The sequence below is a fragment of the Melozone crissalis genome, unplaced genomic scaffold, assembly GCF_028551555.1.
Source record: "Melozone crissalis strain CALT ecotype California unplaced genomic scaffold, PUWL_Pcris_2 ptg000045l_1, whole genome shotgun sequence".
NCBI classification, from domain to species: Eukaryota; Metazoa; Chordata; class Aves; order Passeriformes; family Passerellidae; genus Melozone; species Melozone crissalis.
The window spans coordinates 16,148,947-16,176,773 of record NW_026535823.1 but is presented as its reverse complement, the minus strand read 5'-3'; the positions used below and the strand labels follow the sequence as shown (position 1 = coordinate 16,176,773).

Sequence of the window (27,827 nt, the reverse complement as noted above, 5' to 3'; positions counted from 1 at the left end):
AGTGGGACAAATATTCACTCTTATATTTCTGACTTTGACTTCTTAAAACTCAGGTGTCTAAAATCAAGAGTAGCTGAGGATATGAACTGAAAATCTGAACTGTTTAGCAATATTGTTACTGATTATTATTATTATTAGACTTTGTTTTTTAAATTGTGAAATAGGAGAACTGCTTAGGCAGATACACTTCAGACACAGGAGCCCAGCTTAACACTGCCTGTTACGAGGTCTCCTAATGTCCATTAGAGGATTTAAGATTTCAGTAGTAAACATACATTTTTCTTCCTACATGCTTCAGTCTTCCAGAGTACACTTTCTCATTTAAATATTTAAAATTGCTTGCTATGGATGTTCCTACTTAGCTAGTAAGAAGTTTGAATGATACCATGGACTGTATTAAAAAGATGGTTGTTAATTTGACCTTGCTTTATCAGAGAAACTAGACACAGTACTATTAGTACAGGCAACAGAACTACTACTCTTGGTTTCTTCCAAGCTACCTTTCCACCTCTAGCTTTTATATTTGAGATATCTTTGAATTAACATTGCTCTTATTTGTTACTTTAGAAAACCCTCACAGTTGACTTGTACCAAGAATATCAAGAAAGCAGTATGGCTGCAATGCATAAAGCATTGAAATGCAGCAGATCTCAAACTGAAGGGGAAAAAAAAGGAGCTTTTGTCACAAAAACATTTGATCAGTGTGGATGATTTTATCAAGGATATGCTTAGCCATGAGTGCTGTTGGAAACTGATGAAATAATGGATCAATAAAAATCTCATGTTTTGACCTAAGTGCCTATTTGTCAATCATGTTAAAAAAGTTATTCTGAAAAAAATCAACTTTCAGGAGTCGAGGCAGCAGAAGACAAAGTGGAGATCTGGATGCATTAGACAAGTTTCTCAGAAAATTATAGGCACATGTGAAATCATTTCAGGAAGAGTTAGAGGAGAAATAAAATATGTACTGGGTCATGGTATTGGCTAGTGTCAGAAAGTGGGCTAAGGACACTGAGCAGACAAACAGCAGAACACCAGTCACACAGACATGCAAACAACAAAGGTCAGCACGGCCCCAGCTGATGGACAGTTCATGGAAACAAAGTTAGGCTGTACTAGATAGCAACTTCTGTGGAAGAGTACAACCAACCTAAGCTTAAAGAGGGAAGAGGACTTGTAAAGAAAAGCAGACACTATCATAACATTCCTGATCTCTGTGCTGATATTGAGATTAAAAGTACCAGCAAAACTGTACTACAAAGATTCATAAACCTGAAAATTCACAGAATTTTCCTTTTTGCAATTATTTTAATATAAGAAGTTTATTTTGATGCCAAAAGTACCTCTTTTTTAGGTTCTCATACTCACCTACTTTCAAAGTATCTAAGATTTTAAAAACAAAAGTATTTTCACAAACATTCACCTTATAAAACATGAATTAATTAATGCTGGGTGATTCTGCTATATACTGAGGATCTGAAATACTTCAAATAGTTGACAATTCCTCCCACCCACACCAAAACCACCAATGTACAGCATGCATTTTAAAGCAGGGAGATTACTGATGCGTCTAAGGTCTCAAAACAAGTGGCAGAGAACTAAGTCCAACAGTTGTGACCCTAATGCTCTAAAAGAATGCTAACAATTTGAGAGTTTGAGACTTCAGCTTTTACAACACAACATAAACTTGCTTTAAAATGCCTGATGATACCAAGCATAGGGAAAGAGAGCAAGAAAGAAGAGCATATGTGGTGATTCAGAATGAAGAACCAGGGATTACCTCTCAAACGGCAGCTTCAGACCTCCTACTCCAGGCAGGAATAATTGAAAGAAATAGGAGTACCTGATAAATGGACTAACCTATGTGCACACTTTTGTGCTACACTAAAAAAAAGCACAACATTCACAGGTATTCACATGTTTTTAAAAGCCTGTATGAGAACATTTTTCAAGACTAAAAATAAATACATTGATTCCACCTGCATTTTGATCTGCGTTTAAGTGTAATCAGAGAAATAGTTTTGTCATTTCAGTGTTAACCATGGCATCAATACAGGCTTTCACTATATAACCAACCAGTTCCCACAGAAAGTAGAGACATTTCATATACATTATCAGGCGTCTTTCTGAGGGGTATGACCACAGGGGAAGATCCAGTGTAAATACAGTTATGCTGGCATGGGTGTTTTGCTGGTATAGCTCGACATGCCAATCTGTTATTAAGTCTGCTGGAGAAAGCACCGGCGCAGGTATAACTGGTTTTTGTGGGACAGAGCTAGCTGGTATCTCCTGCTGTACCTGGCATGGCTCTGCTCTTTATAGGCATTATTTTCCTGTACTTACACAGGTGACAACTCATTCCACCCTCTGCCTGTCAGCCAACCTTGGCAGCTCCTCTCACTGCACTAACAAAAAAAAGGAGAAAAGACAAGGTGTTGCAAAACCCACATCAAAGTTTTTCTGAATTTTTAAAACGTTTTATGCTTTTTTTTTAGTTTTATTTTTATTCCGTCGTTACCACATTCACAAGCCATTTCTAGCACACACTCAGGAATCGCACTGTACTCCACACAGAGAGCCCCGGGACAGTGGATGCCCGGAGCCCGCTGGGCAGGAGGCGGTGCCTGGGCACATTAACCCGCGGGCCGCGGGGGAGGCTCGGCTCGGCCGCTCAGCCCGACCTCCGGGCGAGGGCGGCCGGCGACAGGCCCGGCCCCGCCGGCGCGGGAGGAAACGCCCCTTCCTGCCCTCCCCTGGCCGTGGGGTCCGCCCGCTGCCAGGGGCTGCCAGGGAGCGGTAATTGCCGCCCCGGCCTTGCACAACCCGCTCCCGGCGCGGCCCGTCCCGCCGGCGGCGCGGGGCCGGGCGGCGCCGCCTCCTCCCGGCATCCCTCGCTCGGCTGCTGGGCTCGGCTGCGCTCGGTCGGCGGCTCCGCGCTGCTCTCGCCATGGCCGCCTACAGCAAGTTCCTCACCGCGCGGCACTCCGCCATCGCCGGGGCCGCCGCCGCCTGCGCGCTGCTCTGCCTGCTCAGCAAGCGGCGGGCGGCCGCGCAGCACGGGTGAGCGCGGGGCCGGGCCGGGCCGCGGGGCGGGAGGGGCCGGGCGAGCCGCGGGGCCGGCGCCGGGAGGCCGAGGCAGCGGGAGCAATGCTCGCCCTCACGGCCCTGACCCGGCGGAGGGGCAGCCGCGCCCCTGTGCCACACACAGGGCGCTGCCACCGCTGCCATCTGCCCGGGAGGCGGCTCCTGGGCACAGGGACAGCCTGCTTCTCCCCACGCCTTCTCCGGCGTGAGGTCTGTGCCCGTCTTGCGAGCGTCCAACCACCGCCGCCTTGTTACCCAAATTATGTTGGCTTTTTCTATTTTCCGGCCTAGGAATGAGTATTGACACTTCTAGGGATGGCCGTGTCTGCATAGGCCGTTAATGGACTCAGCTGTTGTTTGAATGCTGCCGTGTGACAATAAGATACACGGGCAGTGATTTCAAAGCGGCCGAATGTGGTGATGTTCTCTGTGAGGTTGCCTTACAGGTATATGGTTCTAGGGTGTGTATTCGTTAATGCCGTACAAAGCACTGGTATTGCAAAGTGTGGCAGTCGAAGAATGTATCGCAGGCTCAGCCCTTTCACGGTTTTACTGTATTTGAGATTGTAAGTTGTTAACTATATGCTTAAGACCTGATGTGTTGCGATATTACAGTGCCTACAGGTGTCTTGTAAGCACTACCAAATACTGAGACGGACTTACTCAACAGACTTAAGTAATAACATACCTGAGATTAAGCAAGGATCCAGTTTTATTTTACCTAAGTCCACTCATGCACAATATCTGTGGGAGTTTAATGAAGTTGGGTAACTGTCACACAACATGGCAGACATTGATACCCCGCTGACAAGTCGTACATTTGCTACCTTAACTGTTTCTTGCATGAGAGTTAAAACAAGATCCTGAGCTCTGGCTGCAAGTTGCTCTTCTATCAGACTCATAGAGAGGAGTGATTTTTTCAAATATCTCTGCCTAAGTTAGTGAAATTCCACTTTCAAAAAGCAGAAGAGCTGTATGGAAGGGCACCAAAATGATGAGCTCAGATTTTCATGCCTAGTATAGTGGTGGTTGTAAGAAATAGTGGGCCATGCAGATGTTCCAGGAGCAGTTATAAGTTTAGACCAAGAATGTCTAAAGTGAATGTGACTTGTCCACACTTACCTTACTTTGCCTTCATTGAGGAATGATCTTGGAGCACACAAACATTCAGATTGGAGCAAATCTTCAAAACAGATGCAGGTCCAGTTTAGTTTTGAAGTGCATTTAATATTTTCCCACTGTTAGTAGCATTCATTTGATAGAAACAGGCTAGAACTTGTCCAGAGTAATCTCCCTATACCTGAAATAGATATTGTGTGGGTCCTGTGCTGTCCTCATTAAACTGTTTTGCTTTCATGTCTTCTGATCTTGGTCTGCAGGACTTGACAGTGGCAATGCATGCATTAGTTTGGGGGTCAGTGTATGGAAAGTGTCAGCCTAAATGCTGAAGACTCTCTGGAATGTGTCTTTCCTATGTGGATCTCAAATTTTGCTAGGTATAGTGTTAAAAAACTGAGGTATTCAGATATATTAGGTGGACCAAGCATTATTACAAGATTAGTGGGAATTGGGAAAGAAGGATAACTTATGAATTACATTCCAGCAAATTCAACAGATGCACGAGCTTGTGAGAGCCTGACTTGATCTGTCCCTTCTGCTCTCTCTGTACTGCAGTCTTTCTGATATCTTGTCCTTTACTTCTGTAATCTCTTTAGTCATTTTGCATTCTTGAATTTATTAGAAATGTGGTTGCTAAAGCAAGTGTCATGCTTACAAATTTGATTTTTCACTTGTGTGTATGTATTGTTTTACACTTTTGAGTCCCTCCACAGCTTAGGTCTTATTTACTGCTGCTACTGTATTGTGGCCATGGATTCCAAGCTCTAACATCCAACATTCGGTTGTTTCAATAATAGCTGTGCTGCTGCTTGAATGCTATTTTGAGGATGGTTTTTGCCCACTGGTCTTCGTTCTTTTCTCCATGTTTCCCTGTGAGGCAAACCTTGCCAGGAGCCTTACAGAATGCTACCTATCAAGACTAGGCAGTAGGTAAGCTACATTGCCTATATCACCAGCCTAGACAAAAGCATCTGGTTATTACCATCGCCTCATCCTCCTTTAGTCTCATTAGTTCATGTATCATTCATTTCTTCATGTTTTGTTGCTGATGTAAATTAGAGAATACTTTTGAAAAGGATTGTCTTTGTGCCACATCTTTACGTTTTCAGCATTCTTGTGCTGGTATATGATGCTGACTTATAGTAACAAGTGCACAACCTTTGAAATCTGCAGGGCCTAGTGTGTCCTTTAACATCTGTGTTTTATATCTCTGACTCTCTGGGAAGAGGAAGAAGTTGGGAACGCATGGCTGTCCTAAATTTTTGTACTTATTCCTAGGGTGAAGAATTTCACTTGGCAATCTAGATAGTCTGGAAGAGGACTGGTAGTGTATCTGCTGCTTGAGGTTAACTGGCTAAAATCCGTGAGGTGATTTAGTTTTCTGTGTGTGAATTCCTTTGTTAACCTTGGTGTATAATGCCTGGAAATGTTGTGCCATGTCAGTGTGAGGTGAATTTCGACTTCTTGAATTCTGGAAGGTGAAATTCTAGTTCTGAGCTTTGTAAGGGCAAAGGTAAATGTTGTAGACCTGAATATAACCAGCAGAACGCTGGGCTTAACATTCAGGTGAATCAATGTAGTGTTCTCGTGCAACTGTGAACTTTACCTGCAAAACTTCTTCCTTCCTCACATAGTTTCAGAACACATTCTTGTACATACTTTGTGTTCAAAATAACGTTTCATGTTTTCCTATTATTTCATGTATTTCTGGAGTACCTGCCATTTTTCTGTTTGATTTTTGTGTGCTTTTTTAAGTTTTGCTGGAATGTCAGCAATAGGTTTGCTGCTGGTTAAACTTGGAAAGTAAAATAACATACAAATTGAGAAAAAGAAAATCATCTTTTAGCAAATCAGGTGTGTTTGAATGTATAACATGAAAGTTATGTCACAGGCCTGTCATGTTGTATGTGTTTGTTTTTATATAAAATAACCAGTTTATAGGAAGGAGAAGTAGCAACTTTAACCTACTTTTCTGCTGTCAAACAATAGGGGCAAAGTTCAGTACAACTCATATAAAGTAGTAATGTATGAATAATTAAGCTGTGTGTGTTTTGCCAACCTGCCTTACTAGGTCAAAGATCACTTAATTAGTACTGCCTGGATTAGTCACAGATGTTTTCTGTAAGAGGTATTACACTGCTTATTGATTTTGCAGAACTGAGAGGTGGTGTCACTTGCAATTTACAACACCTTATTACTACACTTTTCTGAAATCTTCTGAAGTAGAGTGATGTAGAACTGTTTGTTTAACTTGTTAGTTTTCAATCTTACTTCCTTGGAGTAAAACATGGAGGAAAAATACATTGGTTCTTTTTCAAAGTTGCTCTCACAAAGTCTGTTTCCTTACAAAAGCTGTGTGTCCTCTTGGAAGGGGAAAGTTGTGGTATCTAAATGCAATTATGACTTCAATTGTAGTATTTGGGTTTTTTTAGAGTAATGAGAAGTTCTTTGAAAAACTACATTATCCTGGGTTTATAATGCAGGAAAAAAAAGTCTGTTTATTCTCTTTCCCTAATCTTGCTTCAAACAAGAAGTTACAGAATATTTGCTTAAGATTTGATTGCTTCAGAATTAAAGCCTTAAGGGGTGTTACATAAAGGAGCTGGATATTTTTCATTACTCCTCTAATTAGAACTTTTCCTGAGTATCTGTGTAGTTTAAAATAAAGTACTTACACAAGTAGAGAATGAGCTTGGCTTACTTTGAAAAAGATCTTTAACTCATACAACTTTCTGCTGGAAGGAGGGATTGAGAGAGGTAATAGAAGGTAGTTGGGGTAAAGAGTTTGGAACTGCAAGGTTAGGGAAAGGCAATAAACAGTTTAGAGTAATAGGAAGGCATTTGTAGTGAATGAGAAGGTGACAAAATATTTTAGAATCTGCTTGTAGGGCCTTTCCTCTCACCTAGCTGCATTCATTAGAATCCAAGCAGATGCTAAGACATGGACACAATTTAATATAAACTGAACTTCTAAAACCCCTGTGATGGTGTCCCACCTCTGGGGAAAAAATGAATAAAGCAAGAATAGTGCCTGGGGCCTTAGAGGTTAGGCAAGCCTAGAGTGAGGGGAAAGCTCATTGTGTGGAGGGATGTCGAGTTGCAGACAGTGTGTATCAAATAGGGTTTGCACAGTTCCTCTTGGGTGACACTTAACCTGTGCTCCTGCCTGTCACTGTGCTCCTCAGCCATTGTCTGCTGACAGAGTGGCAGCACGTGTCACTCGTGTCACTCGCTCAGATGTCCCTGCTTGTGTCCTCAGCTGCACAGCGTGACAGTGACAGCGTTGCAATCAGAGGTGACAGACACACGTCCAAATGCTCAGAGGTGCTTCCAAACATAAAATAGGAGTTTAGATATAGCAAGTGGTAGTTGTAGCTTGTAACAGGTGGTGCATCTTTATTCCATTTGTGTATATTTAGAATGTTCTTCTCTCTTGTTAGTTTGTGTAATTTCTCTAGATTCTGAATGTCCTTGGGTGGGCTTTGCCAGTGTACTTCAAATGGAGGGACCTGTTCTAGTTGAGTCATGGCTGTTTGATAGGAAGGGTGAAATTACATTGCTGCAGATTAATAGACTGCTTTTGTGTATGTAAAAGCCTTAAAGGGAACCTGTGTTACTTGAAGGAAAGGTGGCAGGTAACAAAAACAACTTTATGCTAGCTACATTGGAGTAAATTTTTCCAGATGTGAATGTGACTGTTCAGTCTGCTGCTTGCAGTAAGTGCACTAGCGTTGAGGGGGAAAAAAAGGACTAAATATGCAAATAGGATTACTAGAAAATATACTGAAAATGCAGTCTTGTAGAAAAACCTGCCTGGGGCTCAGGAAACCTGAATTCAGCTGGAGGGTATGGAGACAGAAGAAACCAGATGACTCAGCCCTAATCCTAGCATTTAGACAGCCTTTGTTTGGGGCCTGGCTAGCTAATTAGTGGTTTCTCTCTTAATTAAGTTGCATAAAATGCTTGCTGTCTAAGGGAAGATGTAGTATAAGTGTGTATGACAGTGTATAACTTTTTTAAAAAATTATTATTAAAATTTTTTTTAGGAAACTAGCTAGAATTTTTTTTCCACTGTTATGAAGGAGATCTGCAGCCACAGCTCAGGCCCAAGCACAGCTTAAGACAAAATTAATAGTGCTGAGGTTTTTCTTGTGTGTAAGATATATTGTTGAGATGCATTCTTCTACTGAAACTTAGAATTTCCTCTCCAACAGTTCTGCTTTGTCTTCTTCTCATAGGTTTGTAGAAACCTTTTGAGCTTTAACAGTGCAGAGCTCCTGTTTGCAGTAACAGCTCTGTGACCTTCTGAGTCCCCTTCTTGCTTGCCTGAACACATTCCTCTCACATTATTTTTGGTTAAGCTGCAACTAGCCACCAATCTAGAGCCAAGAAAGTTCTGTTCTTGGTTTCTGTGTGTGCTCAGAGTGTACTGTGTAAATGGGCATGCTTTTGGACTGTGCCCAGGCTTCTGAGTAGGGTTGCTGCCCTTGACCTGAAATATCTGTCCTGTTGCTCTCTACCCCTCTGTGTGAGACGTGCACTATGAAACTCTGCCTGCCAGTTAGCTACACCAGACTTTTCTCCCTGTAGTTATTTCTTCACACTGTTGCATTGCATCTTTAGCCATTTGAATTTTATTCTCTTTACAATGCCTTAGTGACTCCAAAATTAACCTGAAAACTGCACAAATAATCATGAACTATTGCAAAATTGTTTATTTTGTGTGATTTTTGGAAGCTGTGAAAACTTCACGGTGCCATTCCAACATGTAAGGTCTGCAGGATACAAAGGTTGCCTAGAGGTAACAACTCTTTGAAATGCTACACTAAATCCTAAACCAGATACTCTTTCTTTGCACTGTGTTGAGCAGATGCAAGTCATCCTAACTCCACAGAAGGAAGGTAGCATGACGTGAATGAAATCTGTAGGGTTTTTTTTCAGTTAAGGACAGTGTAACACTTTATAGCCCTTACTTCCTCATAATGTGCCATTAAACAGCAAGTCTTGCTTATCACCCTCTTCACCTGCAATTCCCTGTTGTGCTGAGCTCAGTGTAGATTGCTTCCTCTGAACTTTGTTCTGGATGGAGACAGGTGTTTCTAAAGACAGCAAACCTTTAACTTTTTCCTGTTTGCTAGCAAATACCACAGAACTAGTGTGCCTGAGACCTTTCAGTAAGAAGACTCAGGCCTCTTGGAGGCTTTTCACAGTTTCTCAAATCACTTTCTTTTTCAGTAGTGTTGAGAATGATTCTGTTCGAGTAACCAGTGTTATTGCATGTTTCTTTGGAGAGAATAGCCTCACTGGTATGTAAATAGAGTCACAAGAGCCAGTGCTCTGACCAGTCCTTCTTTGGAGACTGGAATTGCCTGATTTCTCCATCCCCACTGGGCTTCCATACTGCCCTTGAAGTTGGATCAGCTGTCAGATGCCTGTACAGAGTCCCAAAACTCCATTAGTTTCTTTAAAGCATCTTGCTGGTATGGGCTGATCGTGTTTCTCATTTTGCAGGAGAAAGGTGTTTTGTTGTATTGCCTCCTGCCTACTGAGTAATTACTTACTTACTTCTCTTTAGAGAGTTGCTATTCAGTTACCATGCACGTGTGAATGACAAGTTTGGTGTAGTTGTGTCATCCCAGGTGCTGCTGATGCCTTTCTTTGCTTTTTATATCTGTGTTTGCTGTAAAAGCCCTGTGCATTTAAATAATGGGTAGCAGGCTACATCTGAAATGCTGCTTTTCCTGAAACTTCTTCAGGGGATATGTGTTCCATTATACCTCTAGACTCTTTATGGTCTTAAAAAAATTTTACACATTGAATTGACTGCTTTGACTGCTTTGTGGAGGGCTTTGTGCAGTTAGATTTTGAAAATATATGGTGAGAAGTTCCACTGTTTTTGATTCACTATTAGAAATGTTTTACTGCTATATTTTTTCCTAATTTTTTCCTAATGTTTTCTGGATAACCCTTTTCAAAAACCTTTTCATTGTCATCCCCCCTTGTCTGTGAAGGAACAAAGGGAGTTACTTGCAATGGAGAACTTGGCCAGCATGTAGCACTCACCTTCCTCCACCACCGAGCCTTGTGATGCTCCAGCATTATGTAAATGAGAGGTCTGGAATAATGGAGAGCCTGAATCTATTCCAAGTGTTAGAGCTCTCTGCTGCAACCAGATAGTCTTGCTGTATTCTTGCTGACTAATTGAGAATGTTATTTAGTCTTTAAATTCATTGAGAATGCAACCACCGAAAGTTTTACAGTAGTACAGTGGAGTCAGGAGTAGTGCCAACAGGTATTGGACTGGAAAGGTTTTATTCCAGGCAGAACTATGGCAGAGTCTTTATTTGCAAATAAAATGAGAGCTATATAGGCACATTTAATATTTTTTTCTTCTTGACTTCATATGTAAGATTGTTTCCATACTTTTTCAAGTATTAGTCTTGTTTTGAGTTTGCACAACTTTTTTAGAAAAAAGAGAACAGAACACTGTTAAAGCTCTTTTCTTATTAGATTTTAAATTTACAAATGCTTTATTTTTATCTTAAACTTTATAACTATAAATGCTAATTAAATGTGAGTTTATTATTAAATGTAAGATCTTGATTTCTGAACAATCCTGCTTTCTCTTTAATGGATACTCAGTTGCAGCTCAGTCAGTAATTTCGGCTGCTCAGTTTCTCTCAACAGCTACTGTAGGAAAAATATATCAATAAATACATCAAAAATATTCAACTAACTGACAGAATTATTCTGGGCCTTATCTACCTAATAGATTACTCTATTAATATATTCACTTCTGATCCTTTTAAAGCTGAAATAGTTGTGTATTAGGAGTGTTGTGACTTCAAAGACTGGCAGAACTTGAAGCAGTAAAGCTTATAGGAACCATTACAACATATATGGAAGAGCAGCATGCTTTCATCTTACATTATAACAAGTCATGAATCATCTAGAGAAATAACCACATAGTTTGATCACTACTCAGTCATGCTTAAGAATACTGCTTTCCTCCTACTGCCAAACCTAATGTGATTGGACTGATCCATATTCAAGTTTTGTAAAATTAGAAGATGGATTGAGAAGTTTCTTGTACTAGAAATGCATTGCTCTCGCATCACCAGGATGTAGTCTCCAACTACATTGTTTCTTAGACTTTACACTCTGTTACCATTTGTACAGATTTACTGCCCTCACAGCCTGATTAAATGTTATATCTCTTCTGAACTTTTATTATTTCTCCCCCAATCTGGCCCCTGCTGCCATTCATATTCATTCTTTGTTTTGTCTTTTACACAAGTAGTCTTACAAGATTTTTATCTTCTCTCAGACTTCCGTCTCTGTTACCTTTAATTAAGTTCTTGCTGAACTGGTGGATCTCCCTTCTTGCTTTCATGGTCTCCTCCTTCCCTCCTCCTTCTTTTCTCATGTTCTTCTGCTACCTTGCCTCTTTCATAGTAATTAAGTTATTTCTTTTTATTGGTCAATGACATTCATAGATCTTTTTAATCATCATAAATTAAATTAGGCACAGTTTCATTCTAGATATTTTCTTGGCAGAGCTCTAAAACACAAGTGTGAAATGGTGCTGTTGATGAAGTTGTGGGATAGCTGGTTGTGTGGCAGTCTGCTCCTGTTTTGGTGTTGTAGACTGAAGGAGTTTCTGCTTTCTTGTAGTGTCCTAGGTTCTGCCTTGAAAGTGTATGAATGTTGCAGTTTTAAGGCAGCCTGCTCTCAGTGTTATAATATCATGGTTAAGAAAGTTATGCTTTAATATAGTTGGTGTCTTCTTCTAAACTACATAAATTCTCCAAACAGCTTCATGTGCTTGTCTGATGCTTGAGTGCTCCAAAAAGAAGAAAGACAAACTATAACTGTCTTACTGTTCAGCTTTTCTTTCTTAAAAGTAGAGGCAAAAAAATAGTGTTGTGCTTTTGAATGTTTGTTTAACGCCAGTTGATAAATATTTCTCTACTAACTGTTCTGTTAAATGCAGAGGAAGGAAAACAGACTAAAATATAACTCCCCTTTTAATGGACATCTTTGCAGGAACTTGATTTCACAGGAGCTGGCTTTTTTTCCCCTGTAGCACATGTTTATGAACAAATAATCTCTCTGTGTAGTAAATGTGTTATTTTTGAAGTAAAATGCAATGCAAAACAAATCTGGTTAGCTTATGTAGATAGTGTGAAACATCAAAGTAGGCTTGCTTGGATTGCTGGATCTGCATTCTTGTAGTTTTCATTTGTGGTCAGTGGAACCATGTAGCCATGCTTGTAAAGTATGTGTGAGAAACAGAAAAACTCTTGGAGTTCATGATACAAAGTCAAGGTAAAGCAGAACTTGGAGATGAAAGGGTGAGACTTGGTTTTCCTATGTGAAACTGGTTGCTGGAATGAGTGGGGTTTCACTGGCATTATGTGCTGTATAACAGCAGCATGTAGGATTGGCATTGGAGGTAGCCCTGCTGTATTGCCCTGAAAGAAATAGGTAGCAACACAATCCCAAGGTTTCCTCTCTGTCTTTTATGTGTAGAGATCAAGACAAAGAAAAGTGTGTTAATAACAAATAAATACTTTTTTTCTTTTCTCTGCAGTAAAAGAAGTGGAAAACAAGCTTTGCAGAATAATGAGGTAATTCTTTCCTCATGTCAAATATTTAATAATTTTAAATAAACCTGAGTTTTTAAAACTTTAAGTCCTATCACTGTAGTTTCATCTTTGCTACGGTGCAAGTACAGTTTGAATGATACTTTCAGATTTGCATTGGTGAAACAAATGGAAGAATCAGGGTAATCACAAGAGGCTGAAGTTTGACTCCATAATGATCAATTCTTGATATGCACAATGTTCTTTTATCTCATATTGCCCTATGAATTTGTAAGGACCAGTGTTGTAAGATTTTCTGTATAGATAGAAACAAACAGCTGTGTGTAGATTTGGTATAACTTCTGTTTATTTTTTATGTGAAAGAAAAATGTATGGAACAAGATGTTAAGTCTCAGAGTTACTAAATTAGAAACTACTTCAAACATCTGGTAGGAGTTTTGTCATTTCCCTGATCTTTTGTGTGTCTGTTAATTCAGTTATTTGAAAGGGATATACTAAATCCCTTTAAGCTAAGATTTTTGTTTCATGGTCAAATAAAATAGACCAAAAGGCAGAGTCTGTGATTCTGGTGTTACAATGCTATGAATAGATTCCATGTACTTATATCTTTACTGAAAACTTAAAAAATAGAAGGGTTTGCACTGGATAAATAGAAGGGTGTACATTGTATTTTCTGAGACCCCCAACGAAGGGAGGAAATGATGAATCTGATTCCATGTTCTTAGAAGGCTAATTTATTATTTTATGATGCTATATTATATAAAAGAATTCTATACTAAACTGTACTAAAGATAACAGAAAGGATACAGCAGACACCTAGAAGTACAGGTCTACTAGTACTGTACTATTGCAGTTTGTTTTGATAGCTCCCAATTCCTTATTTAACTAGTCTGAGCAAGTCTTAAGTTGGCAGGAAATATTGCAAATTCTGCAGAAGCAATATAGCTGTAAATTATTTGGGTAGGGAAAATATCACATCAACAGTTCAATAACACAAAAAATTCTCACTTTTCTTGTTTTGTTCTGTGTGCAGCAGAAGGAGGGAAAGAAGGAGCGAGCAATGGTGGACAGAGTGTTTATTGCACGGATATGTCGAATCCTGAAAATAATGGTCCCTAGAACACTGTGCAAAGAGGTAAGCATTGCCTGCATTAATAAATAAAGAAATAAAGCTGGAGTCAAGTCTCTTTTGAAATTACATCAGAATTTAAACTGCATATACATTACTTAAATTGGACTAAATTGTGCTATGTATTTTAAAATAGCAATGTAATAATATAAAAGTCTACATTTTGCTCAGTTGTTATATCACTAAAGGTTCTGTTTCCAATTACAAGATAGGCCATTTACTGTCAGCTGCTAACTACTGTTGTAGCATAACTTTTAAAAGGGCATCTTGGTTTGTCTTGTACAAGGCAGTACACTTCTGTGTGCAAAAGCTTCCTGCCTTTAAATAAGATGCAGTTCATTCATTATTTTGATTTAGTAACTTATAGCCAGGCCAACCTGTATTAGAAAATGAAGTTGTCAAAAGTTCTCTTCAGCATCATTTCAGGAAAGCTATGCAGTGTAGAAATCAGTGCCTCCATCTTTCTCAGGCTTTCCAGGGCACTTCTAAAAGAAAAAAGATCCAAAGCTTTAGTTGAGCTTGGAACTTCAGCAATGAACTGTAAGAACTTAAACATATATCAGGCACAAGAGCAGTGAATTGTGATGTCCAGAGTGTAGACCAGGGGCCTTCAGCAGCCCAACTACAAAAAGGAGGTGCACAGAAGGTAGAAGCATGGATGGAAATGCCTGTGAGAGTGCTCACAGAGCTAGCCTTTATCAGCTTCAAAAGCTCAGGGCCATTAGAGGAGGTTACAGATAATCCCAAAAAAACTCAAACCTTGCTCCCATATTTGAAAACAAGTTTACTGGTCAGCCTCATCATATTCCTGGCAAGACTGTGAGCAAAACTTCCTGTAAGCTAACTCTGGCCACAAAAGGGACAAAAAAGTGATTGCAAGCAGCCTGGATTTACCAATGACAAATCATGCCTTACTAACCTGATTACTTTCAGTGATGAGAGAACTGGCTGTGTGGATAAGGGAAGAACAGAGGATACTGAATACTTTGCTATCAGGTCTCCCTTAATACCATAACAGCCAAACTGAATTGGCTGGATGAGTGGACAGTGAAGTGCATGGAAAACTGTCTGCACTCTTGCTCTAACTGGTGACTGGTTACTAGTGGCCCTGTTTCAAGTAGGGAGTTGAAGTAGATGATGTTCAGAGGTCTCTTGCAACCTTATGGCAGAAAGGTGTCTTAGAATTGCAGTAACTTTTTTATTCCTGCAATCCTCCATCTTATGATGTGTGTCCAGTACATGTATCAACCAAATACAGCTTTTTTTAAAGGCAAACTTTCACTGTAAAAATGTAGTCAGTACTTTATTTAAGGTACTGTATGCTAATGTATTTCCAGCAAAGTAAGTAAATATTACATTAGCTAGGGCACCAGTACTTTTCTGTTAGATACAGTTAGATGACTTGCTGAAAAATGGTGAATTTTAGCCATTATTTACCTGTTACATTTCTGTGGTTGTACCAGACAGGTTATTTGCTGCTTATTGCTGTGATGCTGGTAGTCCGAACTTACTGTGACATTTGGATGATTCAAAATGGAACAGTCATTGAAAGGTACCTATACATTTGTTATTTTTAGACATTCTGTCATGTGTTTAACAGGGAAAGTTTTCTATCAGAATATATATTTGGACATTTTATAGCTTGCTTGTTTAAAACTGTTGGAAAACTGGTGTAGTTGCAATTTGGGGACAGACCACTATATTTTGATAAATATATTAAATTATTTTTGTTCATCAATAAAATTATTTTATTAAGTTAATATTTTTAAACTATTTATTAAATATTCATTTGGTAACATTTTGTACACTGAAGACTCTAAATCTTGTTGATCTGAATGTCCAAGAAGGTACTTCAGAATAGTCGTTTTATGTGATAGACTTAGACATGTTGTGTGGCTATTAGGACTTTCATTTCTTCCCACTGAGCTGTTTGCCCTTTAGGTTGATAAAAACAATGCTTTTGGTCTTAATATGTTAGAAAGCAGTTTTTAGACTTCTGATTATTCTTGCTGGTCTTGTTGCTAATTGAAGCAAGTCACAATGTGTCTTGAACTGTGAATTCAAAATGATACTGTGTTTTGAGGAGAGACATTTGGTGCTTTGTAGAATGGAAGGACTGCTTTGTTTCTCTTGTGAGAATCTGTGAAAGCAGAGAAGGGAAAGGACTGGTATTCTGTGACCATGAATTTTTGAGCCCTTAATGTGGGCAGTTTCAGAGGAGCAGACAGGAGGTAACTGCTCAGTCTGCCACTTGCCACTTAGCTTACTAGAGCGTGTCAGACTGGATCCTACAGCTGATGCTACAGGTTTCCATGATGATTTTGTTTTCTCTGTGTGGTCCTTTGAGAGTTTATCCACTTAAGACATGCAAGTTTATACTTTGTTGTTTCTCTTGTAACTGACTCTCAGCTGGTGGTCATTTGCAGTGCTATCATTGGCCGCAGCAGAAAAGATTTCAAGAAATACTTGTTCAACTTCATTGCTGCAATGCCTGCTGTAAGTGCTTTTCTTGTGCTGACCTATTAGTAGAACGTATTTTAAATGTAAATTAAGATTTTGAGGAAAAGGTCTCAAATGAGTGTCTTAAAACCTATGGAAATTAATTGTTTTACATACAGGTCTGTATGAAAACACATTTAATTTTCTGGCTCCACTATGGGGAGATTTTATCAGCATATTTCCTTATTGGTAGAAACTATTTTTTTAACAGCTATGTTCAGGTTTTCAGGTTAGTTTTGTTGATGGCAATTTTGACTATCGGTTTGGGATTGTTTTGGCACCATTGAGGATGAAGATTTCTTTTAGATTTTAATTTTTATATTTCTTACATTTTTCACAGCTTTGTTATGCTTTCTTCCATGCTTTAACTTTCCTTCAGTTTGTTGACATCTCTGATCTGCACCAGATAGAAATAATTGTCGCTATCTGATTTGCAATAAATTTTAAAACTAGTTGACAGATTTAAGGCAGTGGTTGTAAAATGGTTGCTCTTGTCTAGAGTTTATCAGAAGAGCTGAAAATGTGTAATATTGAATGTATTTTATGCTAAGTGGTGAGATCCACTAGGACCTGGAGACAGAAACTTAAGCAGTCGTCCTGTAGACACTGTCTGATTGGTCTTAGGGATGTTTATGGCATTATTGATTTTAAGGGGAGAATTGATCTGTTTTAAAGTGTTTACACAATTTATGCTGCAAATTAATGTAAGCATATTTGCTCTTGTTAGTTAAATGTTATTGTCTCTTATTTTAGATCTCTTTAGTGAATAACTTCCTGAAGTATGGTCTAAATGAACTGAAACTCTGCTTCCGAGTAAGACTTACCAGATACCTCTATGAAGAATATCTTAAGTAAGTAACACCTTGTCTACAGGTTTTATAAGTTGATTCAATTAATTTTAAGTACACAGGAAGAAGATTGCAAGGTTGCAATTAACTTGCAGTTGAGGGTGAGTGGCTTATCCAGGTTGCATATGCCATAGATACAAAGACAGTAAAGTTGGCTTAATTGGGGGACAAAATGCACTGCACTGCTTCCATGATTGGGTCAGATTCCAAAGTACTTCAGGTGCCTTCATATGGTGAAGACTGAATGGGATGCCATGACCTTGAGCAGCTCCTTCTGGACTGAAATTTGGTTGTCAGATGGGCTGTAGTAGATTGTGTGAGGGTGTTCTAAGTTCAATAGCAGTGCAGCATGAGCCTGAGCTTCAGCTCAGACATCCTGGAGCCTAAATGCCTAAACAATCCTGCAGCATTTAATGTGGGTTTAGTCAGGTAAAAGCACAAGCTACGTTGATTCCATACAGTAATTTAATGTTTGCCCTACTAAGTGTCTCAGCTGTATGAACCAAGGGTGTTCCAGTTATTTCAGATCCCAGGTAATGTTGTTTTTTTTTTTCCTGCCACTTAGCAATTGCTTTGTTTCAGAACTTATACATACTACAAAATGGGAAATCTGGACAACAGAATAGCCAATCCAGATCAACTCCTTACACAGGATGTGGAAAAATTCTGTAATAGTGTAGTGGACCTGTACTCAAACCTTAGCAAGGTAAGTCTTTTGAGAGAGAACTTTGAGTAGTAGCTGTAGGCATTTAGGATGGGGATGTTAGCTCACAACAATTGCTTGGAGTATGGTACTAAAAAAATTGTTTATAATGCTGTAGTGTTTCATACTCTTTTTTGGCTTTCATGACCAAAGCACTGCTGCGAGTTGTTATAATTCATATTAAATTTTCTTTTAAAGAACATAAAGCATTCTTTTGCAGATGAGCAGTGATGACTTTGCTCTCTCAGGTAGATAGTTTCCAGAAGAAAAGCAATGCCTAGCTCTCAGTTACACACAAATATTTTTGTGTGTAGGGAGGAGTGGTTGAATAAGCTTTTCTCTGTTTCTGGTGAGAATTTTAAGGTGACTGGGTAGTGAATAAGAATACTGTTGACATTTTTAGACTAAATGTTTTTGATGCTATCTATTTCATGCAAGCTGCATATATGTAAACTACAATTTACTTTGTTCAAAACCTTCTGACTACAAAACCTGTAGTTCAGCTGTTTTAGCTTTGCAAGGGAGGTTATAGAACTTTGGAATATTCTTCCTATCAGGTACATAGCCAAATATATGGCTTTATCTTTTCATTCTGTATTTCTCATAATTACTTCAGTTAAGTTATTATGGGTTCTAGTCCACCTTTGATAAGTGAGCAGAGTGTCATTACAGACCTAAAATAGCAAAGTACTCTTTTCATATGGTATGTATTTATTTGAAGATCATGATGTTTTTATGTTCAATTCTAGAGCCAGTGTTTTCAGGAAAAAGTCATGTGGCTGAGAATCCTTTTGTCTTAGCTTTCAGTTTGTATAATAGACTAGCCAGTATTTTAGTACAGAGCTGTAACTATTCTTGGGGTGGTACATGGCTTCTGAACAGTATTATATTGGTTTTGTGTTCTAAGCCTTTTTTCCTATGCTTCTTGCAGCCCTTCTTGGATATAGTTTTGTACATCTTCAAGCTAACAAGTGCAATAGGAGCACAGGTAAATAAAAGAAGTGGGTTTTTTTAGAACTATAAGCACATTTTCCCTTCTTTGTACCTGTTTGGAATCTGAGGAAAACTCTAGGTGGTAGTTGTGGATTCCTACATTATTTGAAGGGCTATACTGGAAATAGGCATTACACTTAATGTTTTATGTGCTTTAGTGCCCTCTATTTTGAGGCAAGCAAAATAAAAACCAGTATTTTCAGGCAGTTTGAAGGATCGAGAAAGTTCTTTACTTTCTTCTAGTACTTATTTAGAAATCCTATTTAGTACAACACCCTTCTAATTGTTTATGTCTTGCATGGATTGCATTTAAAGGTGAAAATAAGTTTTCTGTTTCTGTGCAGTTTCTATGAAGGGGAACCATTTCTTGCATTGAGCTGTAAGACTCAATGAGCTGAATAATTGCAGAATTAATTCTTCAGATTAGTGAAATGATGCATTATCAAAAATGTTGAGGAGTTGAAAAGGAGTAACTGTGGGTCACATGGTGCAAGTTTTGTTGAGACAGTCTTGCAGTAAGGCTTAACTGAACCTTGGTAACTATCAGTCTCAGATATCTTTGTTGTGCTCTCTGTAGTAGTTGTTGTGTTCAGTTTATGCCAAATTCAGTTTATGCCATTCCATGCCTCAGTGATATTTAATCATCTGTCCTTCATCTGTGGAAACTTAGGATCCAGGACTACTTGAGAGACCAGGAAACAGTGGACAGTGGGATTGAAATATTGACTGCTGTGTGACACTTCAGCAAATGTACAGAGAAAGAAGTAGGCAGAAAGGAGGGAGAAGAAATGAGAGGGTATCAGTAAATCATTAATGAAGTAATCTAGGACAGTAGGGGACAGGTCACACTGGGTGGTGATAAAAACATGAATAGAAGGCTGGGGTGGGAAGGACATCTAGGGACAGAGAATTAGTAAAATTAGTAAAGTAGTATCTACAACACCAAAGAAGGGGGTATGATGGGAATTGCAAATGTAATTGACTTGGCAGCGTAGGCACATAGGAGGTGAGAACTAAGGGATTCGTGCTTTCTGGGCACTTTGGATACAGATACTGTCATTTGAGACCACCTAAGCTTTTATTCTTTTTTGATTTTCCCAGGGTCCAGCTAGCATGATGGCGTACTTGATTATTTCAGGGTTTTTCCTTACGCGTTTAAGGAGACCAATTGGCAAGATGACTATTATAGAACAGAAGTATGAAGGGGAGTACAGATATGTCAACTCACGGCTCATTACAAACAGGTATACACTTGCTTGGCTCCTAAGGTACAAGTGACTGTACTGTGGGGTAAATGGAAGTTGTGAGTTAAAATATACTTGGGAAGTGTGATGTTATCAGGTTTGAGCCAAGTGTTTGCATCTTTATGTACTGTAAAGTAATTTGTATGTACATTATATTCCACAGTCAAGACTGAGTGGGGTACAATAATTCTGTGTTCTTCTGTTGTGAAAAAGTACAAGCCCTTATTTCATAAAGTAACTGAAAGTGCTATATTCCCATATTTTATGGCTTTTTCAAAGACTGTCTTTAACAAAATGAAGTTGCATTATTTTTATTTGTTTCTTTTTAGTGAGGAAATTGCTTTTTATAATGGAAACTTGAGAGAAAAACAGACTATTCACAAGACTTTCCGTAAGCTGGTAAGCCTCTTTTATTTCTTAAAACATTTTAAGCAAAACTTAATTAATTCTATTGTGATGATTCCTGACATGTACTCATAAAAATTGAATTACAGCGGCTTGATGTTTTTGCTGCTACTTTCATTTGATTAAAAAATTAGCTGGTAGACTATAAGCAGAACAGAAGTTTGTGTTAGAATGGCCTTTCTTTAGCCACTTACCTCCTTGTCACCCACCACAATTACTCTTCTCACTATTTAGTTTCATGTGTAGGTTGTTTTGATCACAAATATAAATCTGTGCCAGCAGGGACTCTTGTGCTTACCACACTTTAGTGGCATGTTAATTTATCTGAGGTACTGAAAAATAATTGTTTGGAACCAAATGTCTAATAAAAGATAGTAAAACAAGTAGTGATAGAGTTTGAACTTCTTTCCTCTGTAACTTGCCAGGTGGAACACTTGCATAATTTCATCCTGTTCCGGTTCTCTATGGGTTTCATTGATACTATCATTGCCAAATGTAAGTATGTCTCAAGTGCTAATGGATTCCTATAAATAACAAACAAACTTTTTACATAATAAGTGTCTTTTTTTACTGTTTCAATTAATGTGCAGCTTAATATTTATTCTTAAACTGCAGACCTTGCCACTGTGGTTGGCTACCTGGTTGTTAGTCGTCCATTTTTGAACCTGTCTGATCCCCGCCATCAGAATAGCACTCATGCAGAACTTTTGGAGGTAAATAGACCAGAATTAAAACAACCTCTACATTTTAAATTTTGTTAGTCCACATAAAGAAACTTTCTTCTACTGTAGGATTACTACCAAAGTGGAAGAATGCTACTGAGAATGTCTCAAGCTCTGGGCAGAATAGTCCTAGCAGGCCGTGAAATGACAAGATTGGCTGGGTAAGTTTAATAGTAAGAATCTTTCTCATCTCAGTTTCAGAAACTGATTTTACAATTCAAATAAACTTATGTGCTTTGTTCCTTGCAGCATGCTAAAATTTCAGCAATTAAAAACATTTTATGCTGAAAACACATCTGAAGATGTGCTATTATGTCCACTGGAAATTTCACATCTTGATAGTGCTAGCATGCAGTTTGAATGTATAGTTGAAACCTTGTCAAATGCTATTAAGTCAATTATGTATTTGTTATTTGCAAAACTTTTTTTTTTATATTGTAAGAAGTAAAATTTGGCTATTACAGGAAAAGGAGCTTTTAAAATATGGTGCATATTAGGCAACCTGGTGCAACTCTAAAATGTAAACATTCTGCTTCTGTGCTGAGTTGAATAACTTTGTCATTTTAGCAGTTTGACAGAGTGCTTATTAGACCTTCTGTGGATTTTTTTTTTTCTTAAGTTTCACAGCTCGAATCACGGAATTAATGCAGGTTCTCAAGGACTTGAACAGTGGCAAATATCAGCGTACAATGATATCACAAGAAAAAGGTAGATGTGATATAATATTCAATATGTCATCTCTGTGTAGCATTTCAGGCACTAATACATTTTTCTTTATTTAAGATGGAGATAAAAAGCAGCCTTTGTCTTTGATACCTGGATCTGGAGAAATTATCAACAGTGATAACCTTATCAAGTATGTTTGTGAAGTTTCCTCAAGTTCAATAGTTCAGTATTTTTAAAGTAGACTTTTTAAAAGTCTTTCTCTCTGTGACCATTAATAGAGGGCTGAATACCTGTTATTACAATTTGCAGTTCCTGTTGAACTTTATTTATTAGTAATCCCACCTCAGCATTTCTGTTCTGTAAGCCAGTCCTATCCTCTCATATTAGCAGAATACATATTCTACTCTCTGAACTTGGGGTTTTTGGTAACATTCCTACTGTCCTTTAGAATATGACTTCTCAGACCATCTTATTTCCTCTTAGAAATATATTAGTTATGGATTTTATTCTATTATATTATTCAAACAGGCAAGAGGGAGGTGAGCAGAGAAGTCATTCATTGCATGTTGTAGAACTAGTGAGATACACTTCACTACTAGGTTTAAAATGCCATGCATCCTTAAATGTAGGTTTATATCCACAAGATGGTCTCCTGTTTTGGAGACCAAAGGCTTAGAAGGATTCAAAAAACAAATACAGGGGATAAAACCAAGCCTGTAGATGTAGATGTTTAAAAGCTAGAGTTTCAAGAACTTCCTTAGCTGTTCATAGCTGGAAAGTGGGAGAGTGAATGAAGTACTGGTGAGGTGTTTCCCAGTGCCTTAAATCTCTCAAGTAAACATGCAGTATTAGCTTCTTTTAGACAACTGTTGTTTTTTTCTTTTTTAACTTTGCAATACATACAGGTTTGATCATGTTCCATTGGTGACACCTAATGGAGATGTTTTGATTGAAGATCTTAACTTTGAGGTAAGTTTTTTAGTATCATAGGAAACAATATAGAAGATGATAGCTTCAAAAGTCATCCTGTTTATAAGAAAAGTACAAACAAATTGTCATGTTAGTTAAAAAAAAAAGACAATAAGGTATTTTACCCAAAAAAGTTTTTATTGTTACAAGTTCATTTTCTTCCAGCTGCAGTTGGTGCTAAACCAATTGGGGAAAAAACCTAGTTTTTGCTGGAAATTGCTCATTGTAATGTCAGAAAGTTGTGAACAAGCATATGATAATACCAGATTGTCCTATTGATTGTAGAAACTTTCAGCAATACTTTCTCACTACCCTTTTATGTGTTGGCTTTGCAATTTTAGGTTCGATCTGGTGCAAATGTGCTGATTTGTGGGCCAAATGGGTGTGGGAAGAGCTCTCTGTTCCGTGTTCTTGGTGAGGTAAGGGAACTTTATAAAACAAACAGGGAAGAATGCAGAGCATGGTTATAATTGGACTTTTTTGTCACATTTTAATCTTTTTCCCTTTGCAGTTGTGGCCGTTGTTTGGTGGGCGTTTAACAAAACCTGTAAGAGGAAAGTTGTTCTATGTTCCTCAGGTGAGACCAAGTACTTTACTCGCCAATAGTGTTCTCTTTCTTTATGCTTTGACTATGTTTGGAAATATTTGACATATCTTTTTGGCTCTAATTGTATCTCAGAGACCATACATGACTCTTGGAACGCTCAGAGATCAAGTTATATATCCAGATACTTTGGAAGATCAGAAAAAGAAAGGGATTTCTGACCAGGTAATGATAATTAGTTCATTAACCTTTTGTCTTGCTCAGGATGAGTAATGCTTCCAATTCAGAAATACTGAAACTGGTATGAAAAGCACTGCATTTAATAGGACTTTAATATTTACCAGGATTGATAATGTTATGGTATAATCCTTTTTAGCTTTTTCAACCACTTGTGTTTTAAGTTCATGTAAGCTTTATTTGTCATTCCTGTTTCCATAAAAGGTGCTGAAGGAGTACTTGGATAATGTCCAGCTGGGTCCGATCTTGGAACGTGAAGGAGGCTGGGACAGTGTTCAGGACTGGATGGATGTACTCAGTGGGGGAGAAAAACAGAGAATGGCAGTATGTCTCAAAAACATAAATGTTTAACAAATGCAGAACATAAGTAAAAAATAAATGTGTACTGTAAGCTATTTTTATTTATTGAATATTAGTATTTGACTTAGAAGAAACCCCCAAAATTTGAAATACCTAAATACTGAAGGAACAACTGGCAATAGTGGGGTTTGTACTCAAAATTTAAAAGGAAATACTGGCTTTTAAACATTGTCTCGAATAAAAAAAATATTAGATAATGTACAGCTTTTGGATTTTCAGGTTTCACTGGGTAGCAACTTAATTCCCTTTCCATAGTAGATTTTTGGACACTAATTCTTAGTTTAACTTCTAACACTGCACCATTGCTGGTAGTTTTGTATCCACAGTATCCTTAGTATCCTTTTTTTTTTGGCTTGCATTCCAGATGGCAAGGCTGTTCTATCATAAGCCCCAGTTTGCAATTCTGGATGAGTGCACCAGTGCTGTTAGTGTGGATGTAGAGGGCTACATTTACAGCCACTGCAGAAAGGTGAGCTCTTTGTTTCTGGAGTTATCTCTCTGTATATTAACAATAAACCTGAAATGGTACAAGGTTCACTCTTCCTTATGCCTAGTGCAGACTAAAAATTAAAAAAAAAAGTCTGGAAAAAAGCTTAGAGGGGCATACAACTTCATGCATGCTAGAATTCAGTAATCATTTTGCAGTCCCAGGATAATTTAGATGCACATGTAGCCTCTATGATGTACACAGAACTCTTACTGGCTGCTAAGTAACCTTACTTTTATAGATAGAGTCTTAGAATAACCTAAAATTATAGCATGCTTTCTTGTTCAAAAGGCTTCTTTTGGCCAGGGCAACAGAAGTGAAACTGGGAAGGTCACATTTCCATCTGTTTTGAGATATGAAAAGCCAAGCACTCTAGGAAGATATGATTATATAGCTGTGTGTTTCCTTGTCTTAAACTCACCATTTCAGACTCTCTGTAGTGCCATCAATAGTGAAATCAGTAAGATTCAATTTCACACCCTAGTCTGGGAAAGAAAGGGCTTGAAATGACCTTAGTTATTGAGTAGCAGTATTCCAGAATGATAAGGGAGCAAAGCTGTGCAGCCACTGAAATATGTGCTTCAAACTGAAGGAGCCCTCTGCAGTAGAGAATGGACACTAGGTGAGGACTCGGCAGGAGAAGGAGCATTACTTCATGAACTCATTTTACTACATTGGTATCAATACCCTGACGATTTTTAAAGCCTATTTTCCATATGCTTCTTATTCTATAAACATGAACATTCATTTGTGCTTGCCAAGTGGCTAGTGCATGTTGCTGAAAAAATAGAATTCCTGGTTAGGCTGTCCTTGCAAAAAAGAAAAAATGTTATCTTCCTTTATCATCAGAGTCATTTTGTCCTTGCATCCCTTGTTGGTGATGAATAGTTGGCTAAGTTGAAAGGAAACAAAGGAAGGTTATTGACTTTAAATTGTCACTCTAAGTGTGTAATTGATTACTGCTTTTGTGGGTTTGGATTTTTTGTTGTTGTTAAAATTCCTTTATTCACCAGCTTTATTGTTTTACCTGCTTCCTGCCTTGCCTCTTTTACTCACTTAATTCTATGTTTGGCAATCTTTAGGAGCAAAAGAATAGTGAAATCAATTAAAAATTATAAATCCCTCCTGATTGCTTCCCCCTCCCAGCAAAATCTTTAAATAAAAGCTATGTATGTGTTGTGTTAATAATGGCCTGGAAGTTTGTGGTTATGAATTTAAGATCTTCATCTGATACAATACTGAAAAGTTATTAACACCTTAGCCATGAGAAGAATTAACTGTTTTGTGGGTATTTTTGTCATATAGGTTGGCATCACTCTCTTCACTGTTTCTCACCGGAAGTCACTCTGGAAACATCATGATGTATGTGATCTTGGCTTTATTAAGAATATTTCTGGGTTTTGTTGACTGACTGTAGGAGATTGACTTGGTGATTTGAGGTTTTATCATTTTACATCCTAATAGGTTGTGTTACATTCGGGTTTTTATAAGATTTTACTTTTCAAAACCTCATTTTACACTTTGAAATATTCTTATGCTTTTAGTTATGAAAGAATGCTATCCAAAAATTTTTAATGTATCTATAAAATATGAGAGGCTTGCTTAAGTCTTCTTTCTTAGACTCAAAAAAAAAAAAAATCCTTGAACTAGAATTCAGTAAACAGCATGTTTTTTTTTTGCTTTCATTATATCTAATACATTTATGCTTTAAAAAATGTCTCTAAGACATGGACTTTTTTATTGCAAACTAAGATTTTACTGTTCTTTTTATGCAGACCTGTGGATAAAAATTCTGAATTCATACATGGGGATGAATCTGTGCCCCACAAAATCCAAGAGAACAGTGTTAAGTCTAGATATGGCTGTTAGCAGACTGATGTATGATATGCAAAAATACAGTTTAACATTTTTACAGAGACAGGTGAATTTAATGGCATGTGAGGTGAATAAATAATATTTTAAAATTTTATGTATATATATTATAAATTTAAAATATATATTTTAAAATTATATTTAAAATATCATTTATTTTGGTCTTTATGGAGCTGGTAACTTTTAGTTAATAACATATGTTGGTTTTTTTCAGTTCTACTTGCATATGGATGGCCGAGGAAACTATGAGTTCAAGAAAATAACCGAAGACACAGTTGAATTTGGATCTTAAAGACATGAACTGAACTGCTAGAAATTGATGATTACAGGAAATGTGTAGAATGTCAGACAATGTACCATAAAATTACTCAGCTTGTTAAGCATTTACTATTATGTAGGATATTGCTAATTGTGTATATGTTGGTGTAATTATTGATACGTACTAAGAATGTCCTTATTCTTGTGGTTTAAAAACCTGCCTAAATTAAATTGGGCTTAAATTAGTGTAACCTGATTCATCCTGGGATGCAAACCATTTGAAATCGGCTGATTTGACTTTTGTAGACCTTCTTTCCCTTCGGTGAAAAGCCCTGTTAAAATTAGGGTTGCTACCTCTCTTGTTCCTGCAAAGCAGTCTTGGATTTTTGCTCTGTTCTATGCATGTTTCAGAGAGATCTCACATGGTGCAGGACATTGTCCCATCTTCAGATCTGTGCCCTGTTCAATGAAAGAGCCTTTTCCTTGTCCAAGCCTTGTGATGTAGCCAATGTGCCCTTGCTGAAAAAGGATGAACTGAAACTAAAAGACAAAACTAATTCCTTCTGGTGTTTAAAAAAAAATTACGGTTGTTCTTTTCTGGGATTTGGATTTATCTTTAACATCTGTCTGTCCATGCAGTTCCCTCTGCAGCTCAGCTCTCATTCTCTCCCAATTTAGCAAAAGCTTCCTCTGTCTCCCAGCCCAACTATCCTTTTTCTGACAAAGAAATATTGTGGTAATGAAGAGTTGAGAGGAGGCTGAGGGAGGAAAGGACTGACCCACAAGAAAAAAATGGGAGGGAAAGAAAAGTGATGATCCTTGTATCAAAGAAGCTTGTGAATGTTTTTAGCTCTGAAGAAACGAATGACTCCTACAAGAGGGAACAGGGAAAAGAATGTGGGTCCAGTCTTTCATGAAATCAGTAGAGGTTATAATGAGCTCAAAAATGCTAATCTGTGAAATAGCAGGCAGTTGTCCTGTGTTCAGTCCTGTAATACAGCGGTTACTTTTTCCAAGTTCCTCCTTTCCTCCCTCTTCAAAAAAATTTGATGATCCTATAGTTTTAGCTGCCCTTCATGTCT

General features: G+C 38.0%; 1 protein-coding gene across 2 annotated transcripts; it reads left to right on the top strand.

Annotated features, from left to right (window-relative positions):
* The first annotated feature begins 2,905 nt into the window (after positions 1 to 2,905).
* Positions 2,906 to 27,697, top strand: ABCD3 (ATP binding cassette subfamily D member 3). 2 transcript variants are annotated; one of them, XM_054285825.1, is made up of 23 exons: positions 2,906 to 3,060; positions 12,797 to 12,833; positions 13,843 to 13,944; positions 15,402 to 15,490; positions 16,365 to 16,434; positions 17,191 to 17,288; positions 17,868 to 17,991; positions 18,920 to 18,976; positions 20,083 to 20,225; positions 20,555 to 20,624; positions 21,056 to 21,125; positions 21,246 to 21,343; positions 21,422 to 21,513; positions 21,972 to 22,060; positions 22,136 to 22,208; positions 22,924 to 22,987; positions 23,329 to 23,406; positions 23,499 to 23,564; positions 23,667 to 23,756; positions 23,973 to 24,092; positions 24,493 to 24,597; positions 25,921 to 25,977; positions 26,702 to 27,697. In XM_054285825.1, exons 1-23 carry the CDS (start codon positions 2,948 to 2,950, stop codon positions 26,777 to 26,779), a joined length of 1,983 nt encoding a protein of 660 aa, XP_054141800.1. In that variant the 5' UTR covers positions 2,906 to 2,947; the 3' UTR covers positions 26,780 to 27,697. The 2 variants fall into 2 exon arrangements, with proteins under 2 accessions (XP_054141800.1, XP_054141801.1); XM_054285826.1 differs by lacking the exon at positions 2,906 to 3,060 and adding an exon at positions 5,051 to 5,133.
* The last annotated feature ends 130 nt before the right edge of the window (positions 27,698 to 27,827 follow it).